Source organism: Oryzias melastigma, linkage group LG4 (assembly GCF_002922805.2).
Source record: "Oryzias melastigma strain HK-1 linkage group LG4, ASM292280v2, whole genome shotgun sequence".
Lineage (NCBI taxonomy): Eukaryota > Metazoa > Chordata > Actinopteri > Beloniformes > Adrianichthyidae > Oryzias > Oryzias melastigma.
Window position 1 is genome coordinate 5,875,466 of NC_050515.1, and position 22,756 is coordinate 5,898,221.

The 22,756-nt window shown below is 38.0% G+C and overlaps 1 protein-coding gene across 1 annotated transcript in view; it reads right to left on the bottom strand.

Moving 5' to 3' along the window:
• The window catches only part of agbl4 (ATP/GTP binding protein-like 4), a 408,857-nt gene that overhangs the window by 371,693 nt on the left and 14,408 nt on the right, over positions 1-22,756 (bottom strand). The window contains exon 3 of the mRNA XM_024278670.2: positions 9,491-9,615. Within this exon, the coding sequence (XP_024134438.1) occupies positions 9,491-9,615 (125 nt within the window). The remainder of the gene's footprint in view (positions 1-9,490; positions 9,616-22,756) is intronic.

The window sequence follows — 22,756 nt, forward strand, 5'->3', positions numbered from 1 at the left end:
GACAGAGTTGTTTTTCTATCGTTTATCTCCTCTTCTGACCACAAGACACACAGATTGCAATACCTACATCTATTTATGCCGACAGAACTCAATTAATTTGTCTTGCAGGACTACTTCTTTGTTTGTAAGTTATGAATTCTGATGGCAACTAACAATCACATATCTGTCAGGAAATTTCCTTCAGCTGGTGAGTGTTTTTGCATTGTGAGTTATTGTGGTTAAACAGTGACATTCTTATGTACCAAAATGAACACAGACGACATCAAGAAATATAATGATGCCAAGAACTGTAGAGTTAAGGTCATAAAACTGCAGAAAATAGTGATTCCTACATTCATCTTCAATCAACAATAAAATAATTAACTGATGTCATTTTGAGGAATCTGCAGCTCTTTAAAAATAAAACAAAGTTCTACAAATGCTCCACTCCATTACTAAACCGTTTTTTTCCCCAATCTCTTCATCATTGCTTCCAGCTGCTTCACACAGGAAAAGACTTTGCAGAAGTGAATTTTGCTTGGACACATAATCTAATGCGTACTTTAATCTCTATTTTTTATCTCTTATCGTCCTGCTGAAATATATAAATATCTACTGAATGTTTATAAAGGAAAATACTTAGTGCATATATAAGTACATGGAGCAGGAATAGGTGACTCCAGGCCTTGAGGGCCGCATCCCTGCATGTTTTCCAACATATCTTACTCAGGCACGTTCTAATTACCTGGTTCAGGTGTCTCCAGCCAATCAGTCATAAGTAGGGCTTGGATATCTGGAAATCATGCAGATACAGCGGCTCTTGAGGCCTGGAGATGCCTACACCTGACTCAGAGGGTTGTATGACCAATAGTTCATGCTTACTTTTATTTTTTGCTTTTTTTTGTCAGAATTCTGTGCTTAGGTTTTGTCATGTTGTGTTTTCAGTCTCACCATGTTCTGGTTAAATCATTCACAGCTGTCTTCATTGGGTTAATTAATCTCAGTGTTTTAGTTCTTCATCATAAGGTCATCCAGGTGGCCGTCGGGGCATCCTTCCTGTTCCTGGGGAGGGTCGCTGGGACCGCCCCGTCATGTTCCTTGTCCCTGATGATGGTCACCGCTCATCCCCTTTGGCTGTTTACTGCTCCAAAGGAGGGTTGCCGGAGCTGCTCTCCTTCATGTTTCCTGTCCCTGGCAAGAGTTACCAGGAATTCTCCTCTTCACGCCCGTTCCCTAGGGGTTTTGATACCCCTCACATCTGTTTTCAGCTCTGTTTTCTGGACTTGTTTGTGTTTTGTTCCTCCGGTCTCCTCTTCTTAGGTGTTTGGGCATCTGGAATCTGCCCTTTTGGGGAGGGGTACTGTCAGGATTCTGTGCTTAGGTTTAGTCATGTTGTGCTTTCAGTCTCACCATGTTCTGGTTCAATCATCCACAGCTGTCTTCATTGGGTTCATTAACCTCAGTATTTAAGTGTCTGATTTTCAGTTCTTCATTGTCAGGTCATCTGTTTTGTTCTGCGACATCACTGTTTGGTTCTTCGTGGTTTTGTCATGTTTACATTTATTTAGTAAATGTTTAAGTCTGGTCTCCTGCATTTTGGATCCTCCACAACCACCCCTGACAGTTTTTGCAAATGTTCCATCGAGATGCCAAAAAAAAAAAATCTTCACATTTAATCACAATTGTACGTCTTTGTGTTTTGGATTAAAGTGGACCAGCTAAAAATAAAAAGCACATATTTTATTTTTAGGTTGAAACTAAGTCCAATGGTTACATGCTCATTGACCATAAGCCCAATGAGGCAATTTTCTTTGTGATTTTGGGCTATATAAATAAAATTGAATTGAACTGAATTGAATAAGCACATGTAGTGACGGAACTGTAATTTCACCATAGAGCTCCAAGAAAAACTGAAGATTGAGGCTAGAATGGGAACCTTAATAACCAGCAAAACAATACCAAGAGTTAAATATGAAAAAACCTTATGATTATCTTAAATATGCTTTATATAAAACTAATATAACACAAAAGATGAAAATAATTGAGTCATTTTAGCTAATTCCCTGTGATCTTCTCGGAGCAGCTGACAAAGGCAGGCTGATCGTCATAATCAAAACAGGATCCCCAATGTTTCCATAAGAGTTAAAAGCCACTTTGATCATTTATTAATATCTACAAGCTGTTGTTGTCAGAAAAATGCAAACGAAGGCTCTGTGGGACTTCCATCCAACACGCCTATTCTTCTTCAGCTCACTCTTTTCCCGGTTACAGAGAATAAGTGTCCCACGATGAGCTTTTGCCTAACAAGTGAGGATACAAATCAAGCCTGGAGCAGGTGAATGAGCTGAACACATTCAGCCCAAGGTTTTACTGCCTGCCTTGGAAGAATGGCTCCCTGAGGACCTCCGTGATAATGGCTCACACTAGTGCTCTTCACAGAACCTGAGGTCAAATACTCCTCCGAAACAGGATGGAAAGCCGTGTCATCTTCCTCAGTGGGAGGCGCAATTAACTCATCTCCTCACTCGTGCTCATGGGCGGAAATTACTATTAAAATGTGGCTAAAATTTAGATTCTACATGTACATTTAACTTTTAAAACAGGATGTAAAGTTTTCCCATTTCCCTGGTAAATTGAATTCAGTTCTTCGTGCTACTTAATTTACCAAACAATAATGCATTTCATGCAGCGCCAGAAAATGCAACAATAATGAAAAAAAAGAAGTGTGATTAGGGACGTCACTAAATATTCAGATGTTTTAAAAGACAGATCCTACTTGAACATTTAGAAAGAGAAATAAAAAATAAAATAACCACAGTGTTACATATTTATGTTACTGATTAATGGAATCATTAAAAGAATGTTTCTGAGGATAATCAATAATCAATAAACATTGGATTTCGTTGCTACATTTGATCTGATCAGAACCGGATTATGAAAACTATGTAAAACTATAAAATGAAAAAACTCAGTAGGGGTCAATAATGTCAATGTTACCAGGAGGATGAAACATTTATAAAATGTTCCAGTGGTCTTAATATTACATTTATGCATTTTTTAACCCAAATTTCCAAAATAAAAGCCGGTGACATTAAAGTTTCTGTAAAAATTCCCTTCTGAGTTGTAGGTGGGACCATTGGTGCAGAGCAATCCCGCCCCCCGTCCCCTTCCTTTTGCTGAAAGCTTGGTTCGGGGGGGTTTGTGACCTTCCCAGAAAACATTCGCACCTAATTCACAACTATTAAATAAGAAAAATAAATAGTCAGAAATGCAAATTTGAGCTTAAATTTTACTATCTATGTCCTCCATCATTAGAAAAATGCTACAAAAATGTTAAAAACATCAAAAACACGTTTTTTTTCCTTTAATTGGTCTTTAAGTATATAAGAAACCCACTTTCTTGTTCCAAAAAAACAAATAAATAAACTATTTACCCATCTTTCTGACGTAAAAACATCTCTTTTAGATATAGAATTGTGTTAGAATCCATATTATCATTAAAATAGAAGTGATTGGAGCATCTCTCTAACATGTAAGCCTGAAAAAACTTTCAAAATACAAATATTTCATATTTTAGCATGTGTTTTAGTATTCCTGTTAGACTGAAAGAGAGAAATAAATACTGAGTTCTACATCTATGTTTCTACATTTCTGTCAGTTTTGATTTTTATGTTTTTACTGGATGGATCAATAATAAACAAAATAAATGTCACATGTTAAGTAGGACTTTCACTGTCATACATATTGAAAGCATAATGGTTCTTAATTATATCTTTCTTCCAGCTTCATATGATAGCTTAAAGCTTTTGAGCAGATCTCAGAGAAGACAGACTTGGCGAAAGCAGACCTGAGCGGCTCAAGACAGGAACCTGTGGAATAATACGTCTCCTGCTGAATGGCTTGGACGTGTAAGTAAGAGGAGGTAACAGCCCTGCCAGTAATTCTTTGACTCTATTTTTTAAAGCTGCTACTGTTCGGTCCTCCAGGCACCGCTGTGCCGGAATCCAGCTGCACCTCACCCGCTATTGTTAATCACCGCCACTCAAGTCAATTTGTAGCATCCCTCCAGAAGCGTTACATTACATTTCAGAAAAGGCCCAGAAGCGAAGCCTCTGCTCGGCCGCGTTGACGGTCGACGTGTCGCGTCTTTTTCAGAGTTCAGCTGTGACTGAGCCACATCAATGTGCACTGAAGAGATTAAGCTGGTATGAAGCGGCGCTGGCAATCTGGTCATTTTAAAATCAAACACCAGGAGTTGACTCTGACCGGCAATACAAAACCTTATACAAAGAGGAGCAAGCCTACAGTAAAGGACTGGCTTTATTATGGATAATAATTGTTTTTACTCTGTAAATACCTGTCTGACAAATATATATATTTTTTTGCTTTATATAGATATGGATCATAGAGTATATCTGTCTAAATTAGTGTGAAGGAAGTTGCAGTAGTACCTGGTTGGACAAAGTACACACATTTTCCAAGCTCACCGTTCAAACTTGGGTGCTTAACAAGTTCTAATTGTGCATTGAAAATAAAAGTCTGTACGTTCATAAAATAACAGTGAATGGAGAGTTTAATTTTATGTTTAAAATGTTTCACATGTTTCAGATCAAATTCAAAATGGCTGCCTCTCTTTATGGCCCCATTTAAAGGTCATGCTGTGGCTGATTCCAGGTCAAAGTTCATACTTACTGATTCCTGGAATCAGGTTTTTTAGGAGTTTTTCCTTCCTGAAAAGGACGGTCTAAGGACAGGGATAACTAGTTTAATTTTAGTCTGTTTAGCTTCATTTAGCAACCAGCTATTGTTTAGATCTTATGACCGACTTTCTGCTTTTGTACAATTACCAGTATGAAGCCCAATGAGACTATTGTTGAATTTTATAGATGCAATATACCTGTTTCTAACACATTTTTGTACTTGATGATGTTGAATTTAATCTTTGTCTACTGTTGGTTTGGGAAATATCTATTCAGACAAAGAATGAAACCAGAGCCAAATCTTCATTGGTTGTCGTGACCATTAGAAAAGCACAATATTGGATTTTTGCTTATTATATTCCATTATATTCCAAAGTGGACTTGTTTTAACTAGTGTTCAATTAATGGAAAAAAGGCTTTAAATATTGGATATAAGTGTTGGTCAAGATGTGAGCATATTGCCATATACAATCACAAACCTAATATTGTGGTTCCCTACACACTAAACACATTGACAAAAAAAGTAAAAAAAGAGACACCAATTCAGCCATCCATCAAAACCAGTGTTATAGCAAAGCCAAATACCACAAAGCAACTAAGCTGATTGCGGCACGCCAAATCTGTTTCACCAGCTTACATTCTTTCAAAATGGCCATCTCACTTCCAATATCACGGGCTTTTACTGTTCTTCATTCCCCTGGCTCAGACTGAGAGTTAGCAGGGCTTAGCTGGATGAAACACTCCAACAGCCCAGTTCTTCACTGGAACTCGCTGATATCTCTATACCACAGACCCCCCCCCCTCCATTTCTCGCTACTTTATTAACTCGCTTCAGATTATTTATTGTTTCAGATCACAATATTAGAACTGTCACCATGTAAACTTCAGTTGTGTAAAATGAAATAAAATACAGTCACTCTGTTCAAAATGTCCAGTAAAATCTTAAGGTTGTAGGAACTATTAAACACACACAAAACTTTTTTAAAAGACTAAAACAAGAAGGCTGGAGCATCCGGGAGGAGGATAATTAGTGCTTTCATGCGATTCATTTTTTTGTGCGATTAATTAATCATGACCTGTAATTAATTAATCTAATTAATCGATTGCAATGATTTTTAACCCATTAATAGTTGTAAAAAGTCTAATTTTGAGGTTTTTTTTTTAAGTTTGGAGACTTTAAGTAAAAGACAAAAAAGAAAAAAAAAAGAAAAGAGAGGAGAATCTAAGGGGGAAGAAAAGAAATAAAACACAGCTGATGAACTGAACTGTTTAGACTTTGGACTTTGGTTTTTTTTTTATTTAATAAACGTTTGCTTCATCATCTGGACAGAAAAAAAATGTCCCTCTAGAATGATGATTTTTTTTTTTTTTATTTTCATGATGATCACCTTTCACAGAAAGGAGCTAGAGCGGCTGATGGCGTTACCATGACAACGCGATGCACCGCATATTAAAGGGTAACCAAACAGGACAGTCGGAGGCCCAGATCTGAAAAATGCAAAAAAGGGGGTGGGGCTAGGGGAGGCAGGCTGAGTGGAGGAGGCGTGGTCTGGATGTGTGATTGACAGTGAGTTTAGCTTCAAGTAGCTAAAGGATCTTTTTATTTTTGTCTCGATGAATATAAAAAATAAAAAAATCATAAAGTTCAGGAAACTCAAGCAGGCTGCCTCCCTTTCTCACAGCAACTCTCTACCTGCCAGTCAGTTAGCTTTCCAAGGACAGTATTAGCCAGCAAGCAAGCTCTGCTGTTCTCCGCGGAGAAAGCTCCGCCGCTCTTGGCGTCGCAGGACAATCTCAGCCAATCTCTGCCAATCTCAGCATCACGGGACGACCTCTGCCAATCTCAGCATCACGGGGCGACCTCTGCCAATCTCTGCCAATCTCGGCGTCACGGGGCGACCTCTGCCAATCTCGCCATCACGGGGCGACCTTAGCCAATCTCAGTATCAAGGGGCGACCTCTGCCAATCTCGCCATCACGGGGCGACCTTAGCCAATCTCAGCATCACGGGGCGACCTTAGCCAATCTCGCCGTCACGCTGCGACTTCTGCCAATCTCGTCGTCACGGGGCGACCTCTGCCAATCTCGCTGATACGGGGCGACCTCTGCCAATCTAAGCAACACAGGGCGACCTTTGCCAATCTTGGCTTCGCGGAACAACCTCCGTGTCTCTCGATATCGCGGGACAACTTATGCCAATCTGGGTTTGGCGGGACAACCTCCGCCACACTCAGCGTCACGACCTCTGCAGCGACCTCTACGGCTCTCAACGTCGTGGAAGACCTCTGCGGCTCTCAGCGTTGCAGGGCGACCTTTGCCACTCTTGGCGTCAGCATCGCAGAGTCCGCCGTTTTCAGCGTCACAGGGTGATCTTCAACTCTCGAGCGTACTGAGTGTTCAAAGATGGGCGGGGCTTTTACACTGGAGCTCAGAGCATGATGATGTAAAACTTCTGGGACTTACACCAGTTGACCAATCACCAAATACAACTGAAATACCTTGTTTTAACCTGTAGGGGGCAGCACGCGGATGGTTTGTGACTATATTTTCATGATTTAAACAAGTTTATTTTAATTTGTCAAAAATTTGGCAACAACCAACAGAGAGCACTTTTAAAGCCCCATTTATAGAGATCAACAGCCAAAAAAAAAGTTGAATTAGGGTTTGCTTACCCCTTAAACAGTCCGCTTTTGTAATATATTTACATTATTTTTTTATTTTAAATAAGCTGAATAAAATACTCTTCCAGGTGAGCATAACCAACCAGCACAAATATGAGATTAACGTGATTAAAAACAATATGCGCTAAAATGTCTGTAATTAATGAATCACGACTGACAGCCCTAAGAATAATTGTCTGTTTCTCTTGCAAATGTTTTTAAAAAAGCTCTTCAGAAAGCCGATTTAACCCTGGACTTGCTAAAACTGTGTGTTTTTCTCTTTTTTCTGCTGTGTTGTGTGAACAGCAAATATCCTGTTGGTCCGGGCTGCAGCCTGCTGGTGCTGCTCTATCTGCTCTGGGATCGATCCGGCTCCGAGCCCGAGCCTCCCATTCATCTCAGTGCCATAAATTGTGATTAGTGCTGACTACAGCACTGCAGGGAGATGGGCTGATAGGCCTGATAGCCTCAGAAAGGTTGGGTTGGACACTCAACAGGAAGGCAGCTGCCACAGTACACTGTGTTTCTTCCTCCCCATTTTCTACCGTTTGTTTTTCTCATTTCTTTTTTTTTTTTTAACTGACAATTCTTAGCTGCTGTCTTTCTTCACTTTAAATTCTTATCGGCGCTGCTGCTGTTACACCCCTTTATCTTACCGTCTCTAGCTGTATATCGAGCTAATTTCAAACTGTCTCGTTCTTTCTCTGCACTTTATTTCTCATTATTTCAAAAGCTGACAAGTGCTGCCGCGCTGCACACAAACTACAGAGCAAAAGTCAAACTTAAATGCCACTGTTGTCACTTTTACCTTTTTTCATATCCAGCAAAGTTACATCGAAATGATGGAAGAAGCAAACAGAGTGTCTGGGAGTCATGTGACCACCTCTGTCAGCCACTCTCTAACTTGTCAGAGGTGAGCTCAGATACACAAACTTGACTGCAAGACGGGTAAAAAACAAAGTTTTTTTTGTTTCTGAGGGAAAACTGCCTAAATTCATTTAAAATGGGTTATAAATACTTTTGAAAAGTTTCCACCATGATACTGTACAGTAAAAGTTCTTCAAACTTTCTGTGCATCAAAAACATGTTTTTACCGACATTTCAGTGGGAACAGAGCCGCTGAAATGGAATAATTTACATAGAAAATAATCAACTACTTTTTGTTTATGTATTTCAGCTTTTGCAAAATAAACAGCCTCTAGAACAAATAGAACTCCTTCTATACTTTCATTTGGTGTCTTAATTTATGTTATATACTATTGTTTTGGCTTGTGTAACAATTATTAGCTTAATTAGTATAAAAACTTTTTTTTTACATACCACTTTGGTTTCCATTTCTGTTTCAGTTCTTATTTCTAGTTTGGGTTTTATCCATATCTAATTGTTTGTTTCATTATGTTGGGTTAGGGGGGTCAGAAGGGTTGAGGGGGATTCTGTGTGGTTTATAATTTCATTTTTCATAGTTTTAAGTCAGTAAATCACTTTGCGTTCCATTTGTATGGAAAGTGATTTATAAACAACGTTTGATTTAATTTGTTTTGATCAACAGCCAGAATTCATGTCAAATCCGTTTTACATCTTAGTCTGATAAAGTTCAACCAACTATTGTTTTTCCACATCAAAGTAATACAACAGAACACTATTAAAATGACACCACAATGTACCGTCACGTCTTTGTTAAATTCAAAGTGTTTCCACACATTGGACTGGATGATGGTTGATCAGTTTTTACTGCATTAGAGCGCTGTTGTCCGCTGTGATAAAACTTGTCTGTTTTTGTGTAATAGTAATATAAATGTCACATTTCAATTAGAATTTTCCAATTTCAAATATCGATTTAGCTTATTTTTAAACTTTTTTTTAATGGTATAAGTCAATTTAATTCAAAACTTACCTCAGACAGATCAATCGGGATGATTTGTAGGAATATAAATCAATAATTCGCTATACAACTACGATACAGTCAATTATTTTTGTAAAAGTGACAAAAATGTGTAGAAATGAATACATAAAAAGACTACATGGTCTGGGATAAGACAGCCCCTCTAAAACTTATTTGAACTATTTTCTACATTCCACAGATCAGTAAGAACTGCGGCCACTGCGTCTTCTGAGATCTATAGTACTTGCTGACGTTTTTGAAAGGCTGACCTGCGTCTCCCGAACGTTCTCCACGGTGAAGTTGAACCAGACTCTGAAGCGAGGGTTGCAGGTGTCCGGTCGGATGAAGAGGTCAAACTCAAAGTCATTGATGTAGTCGACGCGGCCCAAGTTTCCTGTGGACAAAACGAAGCGTTAGCATGTCTGTGAAGAGTAATTCATGAAGTCAAAACCTTTTTGATTTTAATGACGCTCATACTTATTGTAATTAAATTAAATATGATTGTATAACGTGAAAATTAGATCAAGGGATAAAATAAGAATTGCCTATCCATTTTCAAACATATTTTTGAGTTCAGTCAAATAAAGACTTTTTTTTTTCTTTTTTTATTATTATTTTATGTATTTATAGCATAAATTCTTAGTAAGCATTCACACTTTCCCGTATGTTTTTTGTCACGTAAAAATTCAATCAAATTTAGAATTAGCTTATATTTTAGCAACAGGCTAACGTTTTTGACTAATGTAGTTTATTGATGAATTTTAGGCTATTTTGGAGTTTTGCTAGTATTAAGCAACAAGCTAGATTTGTTTTTTGACTAACTTGGTCTCTACTTAGGACCAATGAGCTAATTTGGAGATTCGCTAATATTTAAGTAGCATGCTAAATATTTTTTTGCAAAATTAGCATGTATTGGAGATTTTTAAGCAATTTTACTACATATTATTCTTTCAATTTAGGTCAACTTCAGCGCTCTTTCATAGTTATTTAACAAAATTTCCAGTCTTTCAGCAAATTTAACATTTTGCAAATAGCTTTTTTTAAATTATTTTCAGCAAATCCCTTCAACAATTAAAGTAAATTGCGTCAGTATTTTCAGCAAAAAGCATTAATACAAGCATTACCGCAGGTAATGCAACTTTTCAAGTCTATTTTATTATTGTTTTACATGTATGTCTTATACCACACATAAAACAAAATAAGCTCAGATGTTCACTTATGCAATAAATTATTTACTCTAAAAGTAAATAATCAAATGAATCAATTGTAAAATATAATCAGTGTTTTATTATTTATATCTTTTTATAAAACAGCACATTTTAAAGTTAAATGCAAAACAAGCACCTTATGTTTTAGCACACTAAACAGACATGTAATAATTGCATTTTTAATGTGTATTAGCTTCATTTTTGAGACCAGAAACGTTTTTTCAAACTGTGACTTAAAAAGCGTAATACAAGCAATGCAGCTGCTGGAGAGTCAGATTTGTTAGAAAACTGAGCAGACCACAAAGCTCAGCCTCCCGAACAACTCCACATCAGTGCATCAGGGCGCTGTTGACCACCTGGTGACAGGTAGCGCCATGGCAGCAGGAGCTGCACACAGACACATGGCTGATTACAAACAGATGGCCTAACTACCACACTGTCAAACCAGATCCCTCTCCTTATGCCATTGCATAGCTAATCCACACTTCAACTCGCAACACACACTCACTCCTCTCACGACCAGAAGCAATTTTTCAGAACTCTGTAGGAGTGAAGAAAAAGTAGTGAGAAAAGAGACATTTCAAAGACAGCCAAACATGCTACACCAACTTTACATCAACACATAAACCCAAACTCAAAGATAACTGGTCATACGAGGAAAGACACAAAAACACAAAAGAGTCAGCTGACAATAACAAGTCCATACGTACAAGCAAAGACTTAAACCCACAAATAACTGTAAACTAAACTTCACATTGAGCTGCAGCTCACTTGTCCAACACTCATGCAGTGTGTCAAACTGAGCAGAGCCTCCAATAGTCCTAAAATCAAACATTTTTACTGCATTTTATTGAAAGAGAAAAAAAAAACATTATTTTTCCAAATGCACTGATATTTCTGTGCAAATCAAGTTTAAAAAAAAAGTCAAAATAAGTCAAGATGAGGGTCCTCTTCCCTTTGATTCTTTCTCGGGAGCCGATTCTTTCGATTCGACTCCCGTGAAAGAATCGACTCTTTCGACTCTCGATTCCGACTCTTCACAAATGATTTTTTGTCAATCTTTAAAACCAAAATAATGGTTTGTATGTTAAAAAATGCCAGTGTATTCATGAGAAGCCTCAGAATTGTCCACGTTTTTTTTTCCATTTATTCCATAACAAACTATTATTGTGTTTAATATTTCAATCAAATTCTGCCATTCTAGTTCTTGAACTATGTCAAGTGTTTTTGACTTAAGCTTTTCATCTTTTGCTTTAAAGAATTCAATGACAGGGGAAGATAACAAGCTTTTATTTGTCCCACTCATCTTCATTTATAAAATTGTAATAATTATTGTACTGTCTTTATGTAAATAAATTAAAAAAAGATTTAATAAATAGATAAAACTTTTTTACTAAACAAATTTAACCATTTCAAGACTTGGTGTCCCACAATTTGAGGATCTTTTTTCATTATTGTTTTAATGAAAATAAGAAAAATATCCTAAAGTTAAGGAGCCCCCAGCAGGCTGCCTCCCCATGCTGCAGCGGCTCTCTGTCTGCCTTCCAGCCAGCCTCCTGAAAATGGATGGAAGTTCAAGATGAGAATGCTTGGGTTGATCCTCTAAGCTGATCGAGTCACTCAACGCCCAAAGCTGAGTCCCTAATTGGTTGATGCGACTTAGTGACCTCACCAAAGTTCTGATATTTGAACTCGAGCTGCTGCCATTCCGATGCGCCACGCCGGACCGTCAAATCATGCTGCAAGACCTCAGACTGCATCTGTACCATTGACTTAACACTGAAACTCAACATCCCTGAGGTGCAAATCACATTAGGTGTGAGCGAGCAGGCAAAGAGTATGCAGCAAAAAAATATGTGAATAATCAGCTCCCGCTATTTAAGTGTCGACTCTTTCAACTCCCCACCAGGCAGCGATACTTTTGAGCGTGATCCATCGCTAGTGTGGCCCAATACAATATTTTAATTCACTTGCTTCTTCTTCTATGTCCCTTTAACTCTGAACTTAAACACCAAAGTCAGTTCATGTAACATGACCTCTAAAATATCACAAAGGATCTAACATGAGTATTCAGCACATGTATAAACCAGACATTTGCGGATGTTATGGAAAGGATCAACTCATAAAACTCGGGACAGCAGCAGACAGTAGCCATGGGTGACTGGGTTATTGAGCCTGATCCTGGAGGGCCTGACGTGAGGGATGGCTGCAGCCTCGAGGTTAGAATTACACGTTCAGCCTGCAGAACAGCAAGGATATGACACGCCATTGATCCCAGTTTTAATTTTATGGTCGCTACCTCCAGATTCAAACGGTTTGGTGGCTTAAAGCATGACCCTTTTAATCAACCCTATATCATTTAGCATTTAGCTAATATTAAAGTGTGGTTGATTATTTTTGAAATGGTCATGCACAGCATTAAAGATAACCCATACGAAGATGGCATTAATAATACGAAATCTGTTTGGTATCTAATAGACAAACACTTGAACAGATTTTTCTCCAGATGTTCCTTTTTTAATGGAACAGATGTTTCATGCAAGAGTTTGTAATGAACTCTATCCAAACAAGAGACAAAAAAATGTTGAGAAATGATTCTTAGCTTTAAGATTCTTCTCAAATTCCTTCTCAGTGTCACCTCTTAACACACTGTTCTTTACTTGTGTGTTGGGTAGTTATGATGTATATCCACTTTTAGCCTTAGAGAATATTTAAAGCCTTAAATATGCTGCAGGTTATTCAGGCCTAAGGAGCGGCTGCATCTTAAGAGAAACACAGACGAGTCTCGAAGTGCCCTTGAGTCTCATACGGCTAATTCATCGGACGTCACCAACGTCTCAAAACAGAACGTATCGTATCACACCACACTTTAATTGTTAATATGGTGTGAGTACTGGCACCTTTCTAATCCTGCACAAATGTCGCACTCAGAGTGCACATGATAAGTACGTGACCATAGGACGCCCATAGGATGTCCCTGCAAACTACCCTCTGATTGTCTGATTTCTAACAGTCAAGCTGCACTTATTACGTGAACAGCATCATCCTTTTTCCCTTAAAGCTGTCCCTCAGGGTTTGTTTGTTAAAAAAAAGAAAGAAGAAAAAAACGAATTTATAATCAGTGAGATTTTGCGCTCCCGCCAGCAGATGGTACCCTAGGCAGCCGCCTAGGTCCCCCATGCCCAGGCCCAGCCCTGGTTATGTGACTCATTTAATTTGCAAAAAAAGTGTTTTCATTGCAGTTTTGTGAAATATACCATTTCAATATGCCTCAAAAACCACCTCCTCCAAGTGCAAAAACTTCTTTCAACAAATGTGATAAATGGAAAATTGATGTATTTCCATTTGGCTAAAACAATTTCCGCAATTTCATAGTTCCTGGCATATGAAATGCTAGTTTTTCAGAATAAGCTGACACAATACCTACCTAAAGAAACTCCAAAAAAACAAAGCCTTTCCCTGTATGTGTTCATCCTTATTTGACTGCCTTCTATGCTAACATCCGACTAGTCTTTCTTGTTATTAGTGAAGGTGGAAATGCATACGTAGCTTGCATCATTACTCAGAGCCATGGACAAGAACAGAAGGTGCAAACTGGTCAAGTGACAAGACAGTCTTTCACATACCGACTCCCAGAGCAGTAATGTATGTTTCCTATGTGGTATATACATATATATGTGTGTGTGACTGTGGGAGAGGAGAGAGCTGAAGAGCGAGTGGAAGATACTGGCTAATGTAATCCCATTATGGAGGTACAAGAGGGAGCAGTCACAGTGCTCAGCCCACACAATGGGCCGGCCTGCAGCCTGTAGCTATCCACTGGATGGATGATTTCTGCCATGCAGATAGATCATCATACAGCAGCAGCAGCAGGCCTGTTTGCCTCGGGCCTGAGGTGGAACTCACTCACACTGCCAGCCATTAGGATAGTGATAGGCAGTTGTTTCAAAATGAAATCGACTGTACACTTACAATGCTTCCTACTTAGCAGACGCATCGGCTGTCACGCCATAAATCTTACAAATTTTACAGTCACACACAGATTTTTAATGACATAATTTATCCATTATATGGACGAGACAGAATGCGTCAGCTGTAAATGTATTATGTTGTTTGTTTCACCCATGCCAAATTCAACAGCCTGTGGAGGACGCGTTGCTGTACGAGCTGATCAAAATAACTGTCTCTGTTTATCGGATAATCATGATGGAATTGAATGTAAGACTGACTACTTCATTTCCATCTGTTTGACAAACATGGTCATTTATTATGGAAATGACGTTATTATCCTTAAGAATTCTTCCTATTTTCCAAAGACTACGATGGTGACAGATGTCTTTTATGGTGGAATACAATAGATGAGTATTTTTATGGATAGTCTAAAAGTAGTTTTTATGACAACTTAAAGGAAAATGTAAAAGAAAATTAAATGTAATTATCTCATTATGTGTGCGGTCAAATAATGTGATACAATGAAGAACAAAAAAATAAATAAATAAAATACACTAATAAATAGAAGTTTTTCTATTTTATATAAATAGATTTTTAAAAAACTTAATGTTTGCCATTAAAGGACTGATACCATGCAAAATCAACTTTTTGAGCCTTTAAGTTAAAGTTAACATGTCATCAGTTGTCTCTCTTCTTGGTGTATGAAAATTGTTCTCTGCATTTGACCCATCCCCTGGGGGAGTGGTGAGCTGCAGACACAGCGGCGCTCTGGAACCATTTGGTGGTTTAAGCCCCCCAATCCCACCCCTTAATTCTGGGTGTCACGATCAGAGGCACAGAGTCCCATTTTTACAGTCTTCGGTATGACTTGGCCAGGATTTGAACTCCCGACCCCTCAGTTTCAGGGCGGACGCTCTACCACAAGGCCACTGAGCTGGTCTTTAGGGTTCACTTGCAATTAAATAGGTAAAAATATTTCGGGTTCACCTTTGACTAGAGTGTCACACAGGGGCATCAAATCCTCTAATCCTCAAATTTCATGAAAGAAGAGGAATTTTTCAAACATTTCTGAACTAAAATAAAGTTTTTTTTATTTCAAACAATCCACACAAAACAACAGTTCAACCCAGCGGCAACAATTTTTCAAACTTTTCTACAAAAATTGAAATTCTTTAAACTGCTCGTCCTGGTATGGACTGTATAAAACTGAGCCAGTGAAATATTCACAGACAGACACCCACGTAGAATATGATATTCAATCATTTGTTCTGCCTTACAACAGACTGCAGCTGTGTTGTTGAAAAGAAGCCAACAGATTACAAAGACTTCCGCTCTGCTGAGGCCAGTCAAGCGCCTTTTTTTACTTATTTTTTTTGCTGTGTTCCATTTCATTATTGGAAAACACATCAGTTTTCCCCCCGGCTGCTCTGCTGGATGAGGAGGAATCCTGGACACAGAAGAGGGGGACTGATAAAGACAGAATTGATTCCAGCCAGCAGCAGAGACAGCGACGGCGAGGGCTTCGGTTTAGTCCTACAGCTGGGTTTACACTCCCCTTCTCTTTCTGGTTTAACGGCAAGTCGCAACCAAAGCAGCATCAATCCCCTCCTTTATCACCCAGCTTCTCCCCTGACGCCTTATCACATTATTATCTGCTGGCAAGATTAAAGAGGTCACTTTAAGGTTTTAAAAATATCACCACCTAATACGAATGGCTGAACACAATTCTTTCCTTTATTTGCACCTGAAGACATGTTTGTTTAATCTGCTTTCAGGGAAACATCAAACTTTGTTCTCAGAAGAGCTGAATTAAGTCTTTGAAATTGTAAACCTTCCCTGGCGATCTTTTGTTATTGGCAAAACACTTTTGATCTGTACCCATTGTTGCAACGATTACTGCATTTAGAAGTTCACAATGAAACACACAAGACTAGTCATACGACTATTCCCCCAGGGAGTACCAGCAGAGCACCAAATTATGATATTCGGGTGTTATTTGTAGTCCCTTAGAGGCTATTTTAGTGTAACAAATGAGTGAGGGCAAATATCAGACAACTATGTTGGTGGCGGAGAACTCCATCCATCCTAGAGGCCAACTTAAGCCTCAAGGCCGGTTTATACTTCACAGCGATCAGACACTGTATCAGTCGTATCTACAATTGCACAGTTTAGTTCAGGAGTCCCCAAACTTTTTCTTGTGAGGGCCACATTACTGTTTTCTTCTCTGATGGCGGTTTGTAGGCTAACAGAAAAAGTGTAACAATCACAGCCTAAACGTAAACATTTACCGTTTTCCAGAAATCCTCACATAGCCAAATTTAAAACAATTCATTTCTGTAAATCTCACAGAAAAAAAAGGTAAAACATTTTAAAAACTAAACATATAGCATTACCTGGGATAGATTGAATAGCTAAAAATGCTTAAATTGATAGCTGAAAATGCTACAGCTGATAGCTATTAAAATCTTAGCGAAAAGCCAAATTAGCTTACAAAACTGAAAAAAAAACAAAATAACCCAAAACAGCTAGAATGTAGCTGAAATATTAAATAAATGACAAATTAGCCTTAAAAACAAACGAAAAAATCTCTAATTTGGGCAAAACAGCTAGCATTTAACTGAAGTATGAGCTTAACTCCAACTTAAATTAAAAAACAGGAAAATATCTAATTTAGTCAAAGTAGCTAGCATAAAGCTAAAATAATAGATAAACCCAAACTTAGCCTATAAAACTGAAAACAGCCTAAATTAGCCAAAACAGCTAGCATATAACTGAAATTTGGCTAAATGACAAATTATCCTAAAAAACAGAAAAAAATGACAAATTTAGCCAAAACAGCTAGCATAAAGTTAAAATATTAGCTTAACCCAAAATTACCCTATAAAACTGAAAAAATCATAAATTAGCCAAAACAGCAAGCATATATATTAGCATAAATATTAGCATAAATATTAGCTAAACTCCAAACTGCTGACCCAGCCATGTCGACCTTCTGAGTCAGCAGCTCCTCCAAACCAAAACTACCTAAAGAAAACAAATAAACAAAGCCCAAAAACTAAGACTACCAACTCCAAACTAAAATAACAAAACCCAGCAGTGTAAGACTGCTGAGGACAAAGAGGGGAAAGAACAAAATAAATAAAGAAAAATGATTTTTTTTAAGTAAATATTATTTAATTAGTATTTATTTAATTTAAATTAGTTAAATTTATAAATTGATTGCTGAGGTGCACAAAGATGATAAGAGGTTCTGTTTGTTCAACGCTACCTCCAGATTTTATATGCAAAGGAAAACTTTGGTTAAAACTTTGATCTTTTATGATTTAAAAGCACAAATTATCTTATGCTGCACAACATTGGTTACTAGCTGTCCAGAGCTGCACTGAGATGATCCTGTTTGGCACAGAGCATCTTTTTTTCTGGAAATAAGTCAATTGAGCTTTTGTCACAAGTAAAACAAACAAAAAAAAATTACATTTTGGGAGATGTTAGGTTCTTTTTATATTTTTGCTTTTGTTTGTGCCAAAAAGATGCACACAATTCATATTTATTATTTTAAAAAAGGTCATAAATGCAAATCCAAATTTCTAAAAGTATAAAGTAAAACTATGTGACTTTTGTTCAGTAGAAAATGAACCCAAATGATGGTTCTTTTACTGTTAAAGCTTGCCGACCTCTGGTCTATATCAAAGTCAGGTACAACACTTTGGTACGACGGAGGCATGCTGAAAGACAGTTACTGGGGAGACGACGCCTAAAAAGGTACACTGATGCGTGAATATACACTGATACTGACGTATCAGACTATACGTCTATGACGTCATAGACGTATAGTCCAGTCTTAATGCACCCTAAGTGACTCTTAAAGAACATACTTTAAAGGGAATGAGATTTTTTTTTAAGACAAGATAAAAAATGTAAAACAAACATGTTACTCAAACATCTAGCTTCCACTTTTAAAGATCATAATGAAAAATACTACCCAAATTTAAATTCATTTCACCCACAAAAACTCATTTGAATAATAATAAATGAAAACAAATTCCAATCTCAAAAACATCTTGCTTGAGGATTTCTACAGCCATACAGGAATAGATTTTTTGAAATATCATGCAGAGATAGTTTTGAGAATTATCTCAATCCATATAAAGGATGAAAGCAGGCAATGAGGGGGGACAAAATATCCTATCAATACGAGTACATCTCTGCTCCAGTGAGCTCCTTGTTTCAATATAGATGAAAAAGGCTGGGCCCGAGGACACCGGTGAGAAATGCAGGCCGCCCGCACATATCTGATGATGCTCAAGACGGCCTGCACATTTTAAAAGGAACACATTTTCTACCCAGCCTTTTGTAATTGTACTTTTTTTTCTCCAAAAGGCCCAGAGCAGGACTTGGAAGCTCCATCTGAAACGACTGGTGTGGTAATGAGACATTCAAACTAGGACTGTCTTAATTGTATTATCAATCTCATCCAGACAGCGCTTTAGCCACACACCTCTGGACATGCTACTGTCAGACCTTCTGCATTCGCTTAGGGACGTCAACCATGAGAAACTGCAGCATTCTCCAGCATAAATGATGCTTTTATCAGAGTTTGAGCTCTGCTATCCGGGGTTTGGTTCTTTTACTTTCTGTCTGCCCACCCGTCTGTCACGCCACTCATCTCTGTCTTTATCTGTTTCTTTTGGAGTGCTCCATGCGATGGAGGCGACTTCTGAGCAAACTCTGTTCTGGTTTCAAGCTATCTTTGAACAAGTTAATTATGTTGAGCCCTACAAAGACTGAAAACAGAGAGATGAGGAGGCAGTAATGGCAGATACACAACTGCCCAGGTCAGCTCTTTGTTGTGTTATCGTTTGTGTCGTCCTCTCCGAGTTCTCTCCCTATCGTTCACCCATCCCTCCTTCCCTTCCTCTCATCCTCACAGCAGCTCCCGTGGTGGACAAGAGAGGAGAAGAGTTTGGAGATAAAAGTGCAGGGGGCTGAGGAGTCCTTCACAAGCCTAAGGCAAAGAGAAGGTCAACAGGCCTGCTAAGAAGGGCTGTTATTATCTTGGTTACATGTTATCAGAGAGCTTGCAGTAGTGTTTATTTACAGTTATTGCTCCCTCTGGGTGCACACTTTAACGCCTGGGGCTGATTGCTCTGTAATGAGTTCAGAAACACAGGGAGCCGGTACGAGGAAAGAAGTGAAGCAGGGGAGGCGCGTACTTGCTAAGACCAACAGGGCCACAGGAAAAGAAATGAAAGAGGCAGAGAGATGCTGGTCACAACAAATCTGACAGAAGCCCTAACGTGTTGATCTAAAAAGCAGACATGTCCTTCCGCTGGAAAATAGATTTGATCATTAAAAAGAAAAAGAGACTCCCACTGTTTGTGGCTTCCCGAATAAGGCAGATAAGATTAACTCAATGTGGCAGAAAATGGAACCTGACCTGGAAGTAGTCAAACTTGTTCAAACAAATCAGTCGCACTCGCAAAACCTGCTGGAATTTACTCAGCCGAAGGGGCATCGTCTTAAAATGATTTGATTGCCCTTTCGAGGTTTTCTGTGTGTGTTTTTGCGTCTTGATCAGCTTAGTTTGCAGAAATTGAGAGATGAAGTCGAAAGGTCAAGTAAGAAAAGAGCATGTCTCAAAATCCCAGGTCAAGTTACTGTTACGAAGAAAATCCTCACTGAGGTTTGTTATTTACACAGAAGTACGGTTACTTTAAGAGTCTCAAGTGTCCTAAAGGTGGATACAGGCTCTGCAGGTGAAGATGTGGACAAATCTGTACAGGTGACTCAAAGGAAATATTAAAGTTGTGGACTGACCTGGAAGCTCGTAAAGAGAAAATGTTCAAGAACACTAATGATTAAAAAACAGCAAATATTCCAAACATATTTGCATGTTGGCACGCTCTCTCATCAGGTTAATAATAAAGCAGCAGCAGGATGGTTTTAACATAAAGAATTGATGCAGAAAGTAAACGAATTACAGTCATTAGAGATAATTAGTCCAACCAGAAGCTGCTGGATGTTTGTGAAAATATCCTTTGGGGCCAAAATATTCTTCAGAAAGGATTTTCCTGTCAGTTTCTCCCCCTTCACTGTCTATCTATATGTGAATTTATGTCACCAAACAATCCCTGGCACATCAATGAAGCCGATTTTCTAAATAAATCATCAAAATAAACACAGGCAGCTTGAAAAATACGAAGAGGCTAAAGCATTACAAATCCACACCTTTTCCCCAAACTTGCCTCAGAAGAAAAATGAGACGTCTGCTCCGAGACTGTATTTATGGTGTCAGGAATTGCTTGGAAATAAATTACTGGATGAATCACAGCAGCTGGAGCCTTGCACCACTCATGAAATGAAGAAATCTAGTTGCAGTAATTTTAACTTATGATACACTCGTATCACGAAGCCAGAGGCGGACCATGAGTCAATGAGTGCCGATGTTCCAAAGAACATTTAGAAAAGAAAAACAGCCTGGAGGTGGAGTTTAAAAACAACAAAGTTAAACCTGCCGGAGTTGCTGCTCATCCATCACTACACATGAGGAACAACAACTCTGTTGTTTGTTTTATGAAAAGGCCATTTCCTGTAATATTAAGTGTCTGAGTTGTCTCCTCCTCAACCTTTACAAATCTCTCAGCCACACCCTGCGTGCTGTTGATAATCAAACCCTTTCATTACTCAAAATTTCCAAAACAGCTTGATGCCGCTAGCATTTGGTGACATTTTAAGAAAATGAGGTAGGGACTGGATCTCCGGCGCGCGCCTTGTATCTGAGCCATCAACAATTAACTTACAAAACACAGACGTTGTTTGTACCACTTTGTGGCGTCTCTGACCAGCACAACCCGGCCAATGTGTTCACTTGGTGATTAGACGTGACCATTCGCAGCACGCCTGAATGTCATAGGAGATTATGGATCCTCGTTTCATGGAAGAACTGTGAAGCCGTTTCCCCTATTTCATGGCAGAATGACTGTTGGTGTTTACAAATGTTAAAATGACGCCTTTTCTTCAGCTCCAGCTGTCAGAAACGATGGTTTAGAGCACGTGTCAAAGTCAAGGCCGGGGGCCGCATCCGGCCCTCCAGGTAATTCTATCCGGTCCTCCAGAACTTTTATTCTTATTAATGACCCGGTGTTATCTTGAGCTCATTTCTAACTTGTATAATTTTGACAAAATATATTTTTATGGAGAGTAAAATGTTGAAAGATATTTACGGTTTAAGTTAATTTATTCTGGAATAATATTCCTGTCTTTTTATTATTCATAATTATTTTAAAAAGTTATTGTTATAAAGCTTTAAAAATGATCATTCTGGTAGCTTTTTGGACTATTTTGGCATTTACTAAGATTTTTTAGGCTATTTTGAAGTTACAAAATATGTCAGCTACATGTTAGCTGTTTTGGCTAACCTTGTTTTTTTGTTTTAGTTTTTTTAGGGTATTAACTTCAGCGTTTTCAGCTATTAGCTTGAGTGATTTCAGCCATCAGCACCAAGGTTTTTAGCTATAATTTTCAGCATCTTTAGCTATAAACACTAGCATCTTCAGCTGCCAAATTCAGCTTGCAGCATTCACACTAACATTATCACAGGTAATGATATATATCTAGTTCATAATTATATTAAAAAGTTATGGTTTTAAAGTTTTAAAATGTAGTTTTATAGTCTTCAATAAATGTTTATCCTGTTCGGCCCGCGACCTAAGGTGTGTTTTGGATTTGTGCGATAGAGTTTGACACTCCTGGTTTAGAGAATCAAAAACAAGACTTTAATAAATAAACTCGAACATAAAATCATTCACTTAACCTTAAAGTAACAGAACTAAAGAAAGGACACACAGAACAAGAGTAAAACAATGAAACAGAAGCAAACACTTACTCACCAAAAACTACAAACTTAAATGAGAATTAACAGAAATAAACCAGCTGGAAAAGCAGAAAAAAAGACCTAAAATCCACAGACAAAAGGGATTTAACAAAATCCTAGAAAAGTGCAGATGCTTACACTAACTCAATTAAAAAAAAAGCTGAAATATGTTAAATCTTAAATAATAATGCTTTAAGCAGATTGGTTTTGACAGCTGATTTAAGTCGATATAAATTCTCAAACGTAACACTGGCAGGTTATAAAGTAAGGTTTGAAACAAGCAGGATTAAATTATCAAGTCGGGAAAACTGTTTTTTTTAATCATTTAGAATAGATTTTCCTAAAAAAAAACTCTCATTTTGTCCATTTTCATTTTTTTAAAGGGATGACACAAAAAATCTAAACTTGTTTTAATATTGTTTATATTAGTAAAACCGCCGTCACATTCAGATTTGTTTTGGGAGATTCACTAAGCTTTCCATAGTAATTTTAAAAGAAGTACA